This window comes from Orbicella franksi, chromosome 8, assembly GCF_964199315.1.
Source record: "Orbicella franksi chromosome 8, jaOrbFran1.1, whole genome shotgun sequence".
NCBI classification, from domain to species: Eukaryota; Metazoa; Cnidaria; class Anthozoa; order Scleractinia; family Merulinidae; genus Orbicella; species Orbicella franksi.
The window spans coordinates 25,073,807-25,085,048 of NC_138152.1; the positions used below are offsets into that span (position 1 = coordinate 25,073,807).

At 39.2% G+C, this 11,242-nt stretch overlaps 1 protein-coding gene and 1 pseudogene across 2 annotated transcripts; one reads left to right on the plus strand and one right to left on the minus strand.

Annotated features, from left to right (window-relative positions):
• Positions 1-3,122: 3,122 nt before the first annotated feature.
• On the minus strand, positions 3,123-4,593 carry LOC145495313 (uncharacterized; annotated as a pseudogene). The gene is made up of 2 exons (XR_014050397.1): positions 4,534-4,593; positions 3,123-3,966 (listed from the first exon to the last, which is right to left on the minus strand). The product of XR_014050397.1 is annotated as an uncharacterized LOC145495313 (transcript).
• A 4,716-nt stretch (positions 4,594-9,309) lies between these two features.
• LOC145495312 (uncharacterized) lies at positions 9,310-10,929 on the plus strand. The gene is made up of 2 exons (XM_081474906.1): positions 9,310-9,426; positions 10,270-10,929. The coding sequence occupies exons 1-2, from the start codon at positions 9,310-9,312 to the stop codon at positions 10,903-10,905; spliced, it is 753 nt and encodes a 250-aa protein (XP_081331032.1). The 3' UTR covers positions 10,906-10,929.
• The last annotated feature ends 313 nt before the right edge of the window (positions 10,930-11,242 follow it).

The following is an 11,242-nucleotide window of genomic DNA, read 5'->3' on the forward strand; positions in this document are numbered from 1 at the left end:
CTGCTAGGATCAACGCTATCGAAGTCTCAGCGGATAGAGCGCCCGCCCGGTGTTTGGGAGGTCATGGGTTGGATTCCTGTCGGGGACTCACGCTGTTCCTGTCCCACGCTCGTGTCATGTTGATTAATTCACCTTCACATTTCATTACCGAGCTTAAAATTGACCATCTTTATTAACTTATCAATATAATTTTGTAGGTCATGGTGGCCAAAATAAATCAAAAGACTGTGATTGTTCTAAGAGTTTCAAGTTTAATTTTTTTTAAACTGAATGGTACTGAGATAGAAATCATAATTGAGATATGTTCTACAAGAGGTTTGACGAGCACAAAAAGTCATCATGTCATGCAGACACACAGTGGAAGTAGCTGCAAAAAATCAGTTAAAGGGAAGATATTTTTTACTGTGGAGACAATTTAGCCGGAGAATAACCGTGCCATATAATTAGTGTTTCCGCATTTTCAAATCACTCGTGTTCAAGATTTAAAGAGACCGAAAAAATGACACCTAAACTACAATGTAAAGTTATTTTTTAAAAGCGAATTTCTTTTAACGTTAGCCCAAGAACGTAAATTTAAAAGCCCTATCCCTGCCTCCTACCCTCTCTCCGTTTCTGCATCCAGCTCCCCCCCCCCCCCGACCACGAAGCCTTTCCGTGTTCGAAGCGATAAGAAAGTACAGTAGATAAACCGCATATAAGAACCTGCATTTTTCTAATATATAGTTGGTGTTCACTTGGAAAGTAGGCTGTTATGGTCATTAAAAGGATCTCATTTTCTTAAGAAAAAATGTTTTTGTTGTTGGAAGAATATTGGTACGGTCTATTGTTTATATAAAATATGCATATAATCATTTCTAAATGACTGCAATCTAAAGGAAGAAGGGAAAACTAAGAAGCAACTACTACAATTGCCGTTGTAGTTCTGCACAATACAACTTGTTGTATGTGACAATGCAAGAGATTTAACTCGCTCATTTTCATTGCCCATCAGAGCTTGCTTTATTATTTGGTTTATGAGTATACGTTTTAAACGAATTTTATAAAATATATAATATACCATTACTTATTTTAGGCTGAAATAGGTTTTTCGGTAAAGGTTGTTATTGGAAATCTTAGCCCTCAGGCAGGTTCCTGAAATGCGGGTTTTTATGGCATTTTGACATTTAATATTGCTCTTAAAATACATTGTCACCATGATTGTGGATGATGAATATTTAAGTAACCTTGGAATACCAGATATTTTTCACCGATAAATGTTGACACTAATATCAGACATGTAAACAAATATATATTTCTTTTCCTATCTCGTGCCCTCTCCCGGCTTGTTTTGTCCCCTGATTTATTTTTATCTGCTTTGACGGAGTAAGTATTCTTTTAAACAAATGATTTGTTTAACGTAAGTGCGTTAATTTTAATGGCAAATGACTCAGTGAGGTAAAAATAAGCACAAACACTTGTATTTTAATGTTCTAGCATCCATGTTCTCAAAAGGTGAGGTGTCAAGTCTCTTGTACTTCAAAAGCTTGTCAGAGATTAATGAATATGTGAAATCTAGTATTACTCATGCGGTTGTCTCTGTTCTGTTTTTAATCTGCCTTGCAAAATTTATTAATTCAAACTTGAAAGGTGACCCGCAGTATGAATATCAAGAACTTCTCAGACACAATAATGTAATGACGCTCGATGGTATATTACAGCTGGCGAAATAAGGGAACTTATAACTTTAAACGTTTTTTCGACTTTTTTTTTCGGTTTCAAATAAAGGCCTACCACATGACTCACATTGGATTCACACGTGATTAGGCCATGCACCTTGAACTTGAAATAGAGTCGGCTTTATTAAAGGAGAAGGTTACTCCAAAAAGCTTCCTTTTTTTGTCTCAACCTACAAGGAAACATTGGGTTTTTCCACTCACCGAAGTTTTAGCCTCTAAAGTGCCTGCTATACTGGAGAAATTCGTCTCGAAAAAAGCCCAAAGTTTGACTTTGGACGTCGCCGTTTTGAAACTGTACTTGGAAGCCAGGCCTTGTTTATGTGATGTCATTCCGACCAACTCGAAATTGGCGGGAAGGAGAAAAACTGACTTGGCATCCTTCACAAGATCAGCAAAATGTATTTTTTTCAATCGATTATCCACTTCACTATCTTCACTGCTATCGTTTTCGGGGTTTGGAGCACGTTCAGCTCGAAATAACACGGCTCAAGAGCAGCCATAACCTAGAGTGGTAGATAAAAGGCTTGTCAGAAGCCATAGATAAAATCCCTTGGACGAAATGACGTCACGTAAACGCGACCTGGCTGCTAAGTACTGTTCAAAATGGTGGCTACGATGTCGAATTTTTGGCTTCTTTGGAGTCGAATTTCATAATGAAAACCTGCACTTTAAAGGCTGAAAGTTCGGTGAATAGCTAAACTTAGTGTGAGGTTTTTATTAGCGTTGACAAAAAAAAATAAGTTTATTGGAGTGACCTTCTCCTTTAATGATTGACGTGCCGAAATCAAAGTTACTTCAAATTAGTGTAGGGTGTAATACCTAAAGATGGAACCAATATTTTCCTATACCCTAAACGCTCACTTTCCTTCCACCTCAGAGACATTATGGATCTAGGGGAAACTCGCTATCTCCCTCCAAATCCCGTTGCTTATGAGAAAGGGGGGTTCGCCGTTGCGTATTTGTAAAGCTGATGTTTGAGCGTAAACAGATCCAAAGCCAGAAGGATCTCCAACGAAAGGGTTAAGGATCGAAACGTCAAGTTATAAATGATAACTATCGCTTAGTAAGTGTTTTACTTGCCCGCTGACGTAGCTTAATGGTTTCTTTAGTAGTAGCTTTTTGTCTCTACTCTAGCCTGGGTTAATTATGTAGCATTTATAGTCACGCTTTCCATTAACGAGGCTGAGAACTGAACTTGCCACCGTTCAAGCACATCTGGGAAAAAGCTTAAAACAATTGAAGAAAAACTAAAGTAAAGAAGGTCAAAACATTTTTTAATAAAACATTCTGTAAAACTGTTTACACGATTAACTCCAAAAAGTTTTATTCACGTCCGACGAAAGTAAAGATGGCAATCTGGGATTGGCTGGGAGTAAAATTCCAGATAAAAACATGATATGTCTTTAATTCTCCTTTAATTTAACACTATTTTATAACTATGAATATAGTATTAGAGTTATCTTCAATGCCATTTATCTAAACCTAATGGTAAACTGCTTAAATCGAGCAAAAAAAGTATGCTCCCATTCAGTTTTACTTCTTCTACTGTTCTTGTATCACTCACGGTTTAAGTTTTAATTGAGATATCAGTATGCCACAAACATGAGGTGCACTTCGCTTGTAGATTCTTGCAATCTAATCATCGCTTATAATGGCGACTTTAATGTACTTGATCCCCACTCTGCCTCCAGCGTCTTCCTTATAAACCTCAAGAGTGAGTCCTTTGTTAAGCATCAGTTGACTGCTGTAAACAGCAGTCTTCATGAATCCCCCGTCATGCGCAGTGTAGCACGAGCCCCAGCGTTCACCCAGCTTGAGAGTGAAGACATACTGACCAGGGTAGAATGAGTCACTGGGTCTGGGCGAGGAGTAGCTGATCAACCTTATTCCAGTTAGAGTCGCACCAGAGGTGCCCTCGACTCCATAGCAAGGGGCTATGCTCGGGTAATTTGCTTTATCGGGTACCTGAAATCCGACGAATTTACCTCCGTCCGACACACCATATCTGACGTCACTGTCTATAGTTTTTTCCAATGCTGACGTCATTAGCAACTGTTATTTCAACGGTCAGCGGAGTGGAAAGTCCAAGGATCCCAGCTGGAATCAAGGGAACTTTCAAAAGAACCATGTCTCTTATTGAACCTGTGTTGAATGTTATTTGATCAGCGGTTGATGCACGAGAACTGTCAATGTAGGACGCATGCGTTTCAAGCCAAGAGGGCGTCATGGTCTGGTGGTAAATCACTCTTCCCTATAAAAATTGAAGAAGGGATTATTGTAAGTTGTTTATGTTAGCTGCCGGGTGGTCCTACAATTCAAGGAACAGTAAATGACCACACTTATTAACCGGACTGTAGTTCACAGCATTGGTGTGACCACATTTGAGTCCGATGTGACCGCAACCAAGATCTGTTAAGTAATTGTTCATTCTCTTCTGCGAATTACCGTACCCAAATTCACAATTAGGCCAATCAGAAGCCGTGTCTATTGTCCTTATATCACGCGATATCAAGTGACTGACCTGATATGGCACCCATTACGATATCATCGTCACTTGGCCGAATTTAGGTACAGCCCGGAGGTACAGTAGATACTTAATCGTGCCTTTTTACAGCGCGTCGGCGGCGTCAGGCTCGTTTGGTCTCGCCATAGGTATTATGGTGAGATGTAACACGAGCCATGGCTCCACCAGACTCGCCTGATGTACCGTCGAAACGTACCAAAAAGGTACGGTAAGGTTTAATTATTGAGCTAATACGTGTTATAAGTCATATGCAATTGCCTCTTTTCTTTCTGCGTGTCACAATGTGACTCTAACCTTTGAGTGATAGGATGACGTGCAAACTGGCTGACAGCATTGCTCGTCCTTCACGGATTGAACCGTCTGTGAAAATCAGGACAAGCACGGTTAGAATACCCCTGGGAATTATACTAAGTCTTGAAAGAATGCCTGTTTATAGAACGGAGGGCTAGGTTAACTAGTGTGCATGATATTTCAGAAATAGAAAACATGTACCGTGTTTCTATCGAGTCATAGAAACACGAGTGGAAGTTTGGGAGAACGAGAAATCCTGTGGAAACACGAGTTCTCACAAACTTTCACGAGTGTTTCTATTACCCGATAGAAACACGGTACATGTTTTCTATTTCTTTTAGAAAACACCACAACAACAACAAAAAAAAAAGGAAAACAACTTGTTAACTTTGATTATCAAAATGTAAATTCGCTTTGCTTGCGCCGTCATTACGTCAACAGCCCGTGCTAGATCAACTAGAATTCTACTAAAACTAATGCAAATGCTGTAATCTGGTTGGCTGAGCCATTGAACATTATCAGCTATTGGTGTGCAGTGGCTGTCTAGGAAATGGCGACGTTTTTTTCGTTTTTCCAAAGTTTTGGAGGAAGATTTTGATGCAAATGGACTCGAATTAAATTCCTGAGAAGTCAAAATGAAAGACATCGACGGTTTCTAGCTTGACTTTTAAGAAAGTTGAAATTACTGAAAACAACTGATGCGCGCTTGCACACAACTTCAATTTTAAATGACAATTCAATCAGAGCGATCTTTTTCAGGCGCAAAGTTTAATGATACCTGAATGATACGTCAAGAAATAATTGGAAACCATCATTTGAAGTAAATTATGGTAAGAATTCTACTAACACAATTAGATTATTCGCTCTCATACTGAAGTCTCGAGCTCATAATCTAATTGCTAAATAGAAACACGATTTTCAGCCAATCAGCGCGCGTATTTTCTTAGGACTGTTTTCTGATCAACAATTAAATTATGAACGCTCGATATCTGTTGGGTGACAGTTGACGAGCCCGAGTAAACTATCACGCATATATAGAAATCGAGAGCGAATAATCTTATTGCTTAGTGTAAATCTACTAGTCGTTCAAAACTTTATCTAAATATAATCCTCTTCTCAGACACTAGTACTTCGAAAACGCAAAGAAGCGGCCGTCATTTTGTTAACACTGCTTCGCTACTCACTGTCCATCACAGAATAGATAGTCAGTAGCTTAACCAATCAGAGAACGGCATTCGCGATAGAACGTTAGTCAGAGTTATAATAAAAAGAAATGTACTTACACTAAGAATAGCAGCTATCAGGCTGAACAGAGCAATAAAGGAACCGATCCGAGGAAACGCCATACTGACTGAACTGAAGCGCGGTTTGTAGCTTGGAATGACACGACTAAACGTTAACGTGAGTGCACTTTATATATATGCTCACGAAATTGAGATTGTTCAAAGATAAGCTCAGCACGTAGTAATCTAGGAGCACGTAGTAATAATAATCATGCAGACAAATGGGAGTTTCGTACCTTCTTTTAAGTTTTCATTTTGCAAAGAGCTTTTGGAACACGAAACAGCTCGCAGTCTAAATCATTTCCGAAGTTTTCAAAAACGTTTTAAACCATCAGATCGACGTAGCAGAAATAAGAGAAGGAAAAGATTTTAGAAATTAAAGTCAATCGGAAGCAAGTTGACCCGAAAATCATCTTTGCCAAACGGGCCCTGATTGTCACGAGTGTCCCAGAGACCACGAAAGCTTCTCATTAAAAGAAGTCATTGAAACTATTTCTAAGAGTTATTTAAACAGTTCATTAAAATGTGCTTTTGATAAATTAATGTTTGTAGAAAATATTTTAGTTCAAAGAGTTGACTTAGGATTTTCATTTGATTTCATTTAATTAGCTGCCTGTAGACAAATAAAAATCCGCACGCTTCGATCTGTCAACCTTTTTAGCGTCACCAGATGGTTGCCTGGATGGGGTTAAATGGCGAACATTTAACAAAGAACTTCCCGTGATTTACAACATTGTAGGATTGGACAGTCTACGAAAACAGCGCTAGCAATTAGTGAACACGACATAAGACGCGTTATTACCGTACTTATCTCCTCGCCGTATACACTGTCAAATCTAACTGGTCTTATTCAAAGTTCTGTTATTCCATAGTTAAGTTTCTCATGTCAGCGTACGGCCTTTAAGATATCTTGTAAGCTTCAATTTTATTGCCAAATAGATACGATACAAACAAAATTGGTTCACTTATAGCTACTTATCAATCACCTATCGACACTTACTTTTGTCAAAGTGAACTCTTTTTATTTTGGCAAAAAAATAAAATAAAATAATTTTTGGAAATAATAAAAGATTGTTTGTCTCAGGCCATGAGCTAACGGTTTCTTCAGGCTGCTATTTTGACAAGGTAGGTATCGTCTAAAATATTAACTACTCGCAAAGATCAGGTACTTCGTCTATTTAGACAGGTGATAAATATGGTTTGGTAATTCTGCCGATACAAGATGGCCTTTTTAACCAATGTTAATAGAATTGTCCTCAATCGAAGAATGATACATTAAGTCTCAATTCCACATACAAGAACTAACAACGAGTGCAAAGTAAATTAGCTGTCATAGACCTATAACTAGCCCATTGAAAAATACTGTTGTTATGAAAATAGAAGACAATTCTAAAATGAATCATTACAAAATATTTGTGAAAAAATACTCGTGAAAACAGCGGGAAGACAACGAGAAGTTATATTAATGGATTCTTATCGTGCTTCTATAAAGTAGTGATTCTGTAATATATTTTTGTCCTATATAGGAAGTAGGAATTATTTAGCCTTTTTCAAAGAATTAAGGAAGAAAAACTGTAAACTGCAGTTTAAGAGTTCCATGTCATTGACAACAGCATGAAATGCCCAGATTTAAACTCTATAGCAACAAAATAAATGTTTTTCATTTTTATCGCTCGCGCAAACAACTCTTTATTCTTATTGCCGTAGTTTCAGCGGATTGGGTGAAAACTGTAAACAATTTTGTTTTGGACTCAATTTTGCCAGGTTTTTGTTCATATTTCAACAAAGAAAGGAAGTCAGACTTCATAAGTTTGGCTTATTTCTGACTCGACCCAGAGGGACTATCAGCTGATTTAAAACAGACATCATGAAGTTACCGTACGGCGTTTCCCTCACTGGTCTAGCAATCTCCGCTGTACTTGCTCTTCTTTGCTCCGCGGTACGTTCATTTTCTTTCACGGTCTCTAAATTAGAGTTTCCTCAGGCGAGACGAACAGAAGCCGTATATAAATGGAAAGAGATTTGATCAGCACTGCGAACTAACACGTAAAACGAAAATTGGTATAAGAGAGGAAACTAGGGTAATATCATACAAATTACGGTCAAATTGTTCCAGAAACCGTGTTAATGATCATTGGTTAGCAATTTTTACGTATTTTTCAGTCAAGTAATGTAATTTAGACATTCATTTTGCCTCACCAGGCATTGGCGAATACCATATGATTGTACGGGTTTTCCACTAGTTGGTCATTTTACCTACAGCTATAATTAGTCAGATTGTAGGCAATATATTCACCGATAACATTAACTTTTTATCTTCTCGTCTCGGTAGAAGCCATTCCTCTCCAGAATGTTTTGTCTAAAGTTTGGTGGCCCATGCTATTTGTTATTCTTGTCCAAGGGAATCGAAATTATAAATGCATTAAAAAGAAATTCTTCACTCAAGAGGAATTGGTACTCAGTTTTAGCTCTTCACAAAAACGATGTCTTTAATAGATATCGGTTGTTCGAAATGATAACAGCAACAAAAAAATTTTTGGAATAGGCTCTTTGCACGATCAGGTCACATGGTACAAAATCACACATGCTGGTGAGCAAGTTCCGCAGTGAGACTTCCAAAACAAAGGCAGGTCCCGGTGGACTGGTACGAGTGGTATTGTTTTGGAAGTCCCACTGTGCAACTTGCACACCAGCATGTGTGATTTTGTACCATGTGACCGGATCGTGCAAAGGGCCTATTGTCAAAGTATAAGGTGTTTTTGTCGACGTAAAATATTCCTGCACGGCTTTAATTCCACTGACGTTAATTTTACAGCAGAATTTATGATGGTTACCTGAAATCACTTTTATATTATTCTTTGCTGTGGAGGCAAAAAAGTAAAGTGCAGCTCGGCTTATCCAAAAGAAGAGGGAAGACCGAAGTCCTGGTCTGAACCAATGTTGTGTGCCTCGCTAGGCCAGGCACTCAACTCAACAGTGCCTAGTTTCTCACCCAGGAGAATTAATGGAAGGGGAAGGTTAACCAAAAAGTATTTGACTTGTAACCGTGAAAGAGGGACTACCATACATCAAGGGAAGCAAACAAACACTTGTCTGTTGTCGGTGCTTCGTAAACAAAACAGAGCACACTGCCAGAGGATGTGAACCGCTGGATATGTTCTGACTAATTGCTGGCAGCTGCGTATACACCTGGGTGGAGGAAGGCATTGTGATAGCAAGGTTCTTGCCCAAGAACACAGCACAATGATCCTGTTAAGAGCTATCTGGAATCCAAGCCTTTCGATGCGATGTGTATATCGCTGATAGCCATTAGGTTACCACGCCTACAGTATTGCTTGTGAACGGCCGGCGGTATAAGTACACAATTCTTCCTTTGATTAGATAATATAAAAGGAATTCCCCCTCACCCCCTCCCCCCCCCTCAAAAAAAAAACAAAAAAAAAACAGAACATGCTTTTGTCCTCGCTCCTTTCTCGAAGACGAAAGGCTGCACGTGATGACTCATGTAGAACATTCCTATTTTTTCTCTCTCTTTAATTTCTTCGTCACGCAGGTAAGCTGTGATGATGCATGCCCGCAAGTTTGCTGCCCAACGAAGACCACTGAGCTGAAGGTCAGTCACGTGATTTTTGTATCACGATTTCGCACAAAGTGCGTCTAATTACTGCGCCAATCAATCACGGACCGAGTACTTTTCTCTGTACAAGACAACTGAAAATCTCTGGTAAAAACTGCCTCGACCGTTTTAATGTGGTCGGTTTATCGATGTTAATCTCGTGTTTCTTCTTACCTCAAGAATTTTGACTGTTTACCAAAGACTATGTTGATAATGTGTTGTGAGAATATTGCTGTGTTATAAAAGATGGTTTTACACACGGGGTGGTGGAAACAAGGTAGTATATCCCTTGGGGACGCGAAAGGAAAAGCGTAAGGATTTCAGGGAGAGGCCGAAAAGCTTCTTAAAATCTGTTGTTTCTTTTACTAAATAACAGCATAAAAATTGTGAAAGAAGCTCTCCATAAATTTTAGTTTTGTCTTGCGCTGGTGTTTGTTACATTAGGCATACAGTTCTTTAGATTCAGAGAAAGCAAACAAGAAAATGCATTTGAGACTAACTCTTACATGCATTGGCGAACTAACGTTTTATTCAATACATGGCTTTTACTCAATCTTACGCGAAATTCGTTGTTTACCGGCTTTAGATAAAACGCAGCTGCTAGCTAACAAACAATTCATAAATTTTGCCGGTGCAAGGAGTATTTCCCTTAACAACCCTTTGTGTGCTTCTTCGTACGCTTTGTTTACTGGCACTACTATTTGGTTCTCCCCAGGCCTCGAAGAGACTTAGCTGCTCTTTCCCACCACACCACCCCAGGGGGAGGGGGAGGGTTGACACAATCTTGAGGTATTAATTAAACATTGATTGCTATTGACAAGAAGTATCTCTGTGTTGTAGGGTAAACTCATTTACCATCAGACTATGACGCCATCTTGGTTTGAAGGTCACGCATCCTACGTTGACAGTTATCACACCACAACCGCTGACCTGATCACATTCAACGCAGGCTCAGTCGAGAAAGCCGCCCTTCTTAAAGTCCCTTTGATCGCAGCCAATGTCTTGACAGATTGCGTTCCTCTCACAGTGGAAGTCACGGTCGCAAATGACGTCAGAATTGGTGGAAAGGGGTACGATAGTGACATAAGATACGGCTTGTCAGATGGGAAAACCTTCATCGGGTTTGAAGCGCCCGACAGGAGGAGCTACGCCAGACAATCCCCCTGTTATGCAATCGAGGGCACATCTGGCAAAACTCTGAAGGACATAAATTTTAAAAACACGAATTTCCCTAAAGTAAGCAAGTACTCTCTCTACCCTGGTCGTTTCATCTTCACTTTTAAGTTGGATCAACGCTGGGGGTCGTGCTACACCGCGCAGGACAATGGCTTTGTGAAGACCGCTGGCTACATCAACCGGCTGAAGCTCTGCAAAGGGCTCAACCTCGAGGTTTATAAGACCAACAAAGGAGAGAGAGTTGGCATCAAGTTCATCAAGGTCGCGATCACGCAAGATTCGTCTTGTAGTCAACATTAATGATTAATCTTCTTGATAACATCGTGAGAAATGTATGTGCTGTTCTCAACTTCAATGTTAGCAGTCGACCATCTCGTAAAGTGATGGGAGCTTTACGCTAACATCAAACATTGTAGGTTATCTTTCAATTAGAAATAAAAGCTAGAAACTGGAAGACATCGTTTTGTTATTGTCATTGTTTTAAATCTCAAGTCTTACTTCATTGAGCTGGTCTGTTTTAATCAATATAACTAAGTGCGAAATAACACGTAAACTGCGGGGATAAACACAACAATAGAACGCATTGTTGGAAAACTAAAATTATGTCTTTTTACTTGATGTTCCAGTTATTGAATAC

What these genes read in the sequence shown, in the direction of transcription:
- LOC145495312 (XM_081474906.1), top strand. Translation starts at nt 9,310, where the DNA reads ATGACTCATGTAGAACATTCCTATTTTTTCTCTCTCTTTAATTTCTTC. An exon ending in CGAAGACCACTGAGCTGAAG is followed by an intron (nt 9,427 to 10,269) that starts GTCAGTCACGTG and finishes TCTGTGTTGTAG; the next exon opens with GGTAAACTCATTTACCATCA.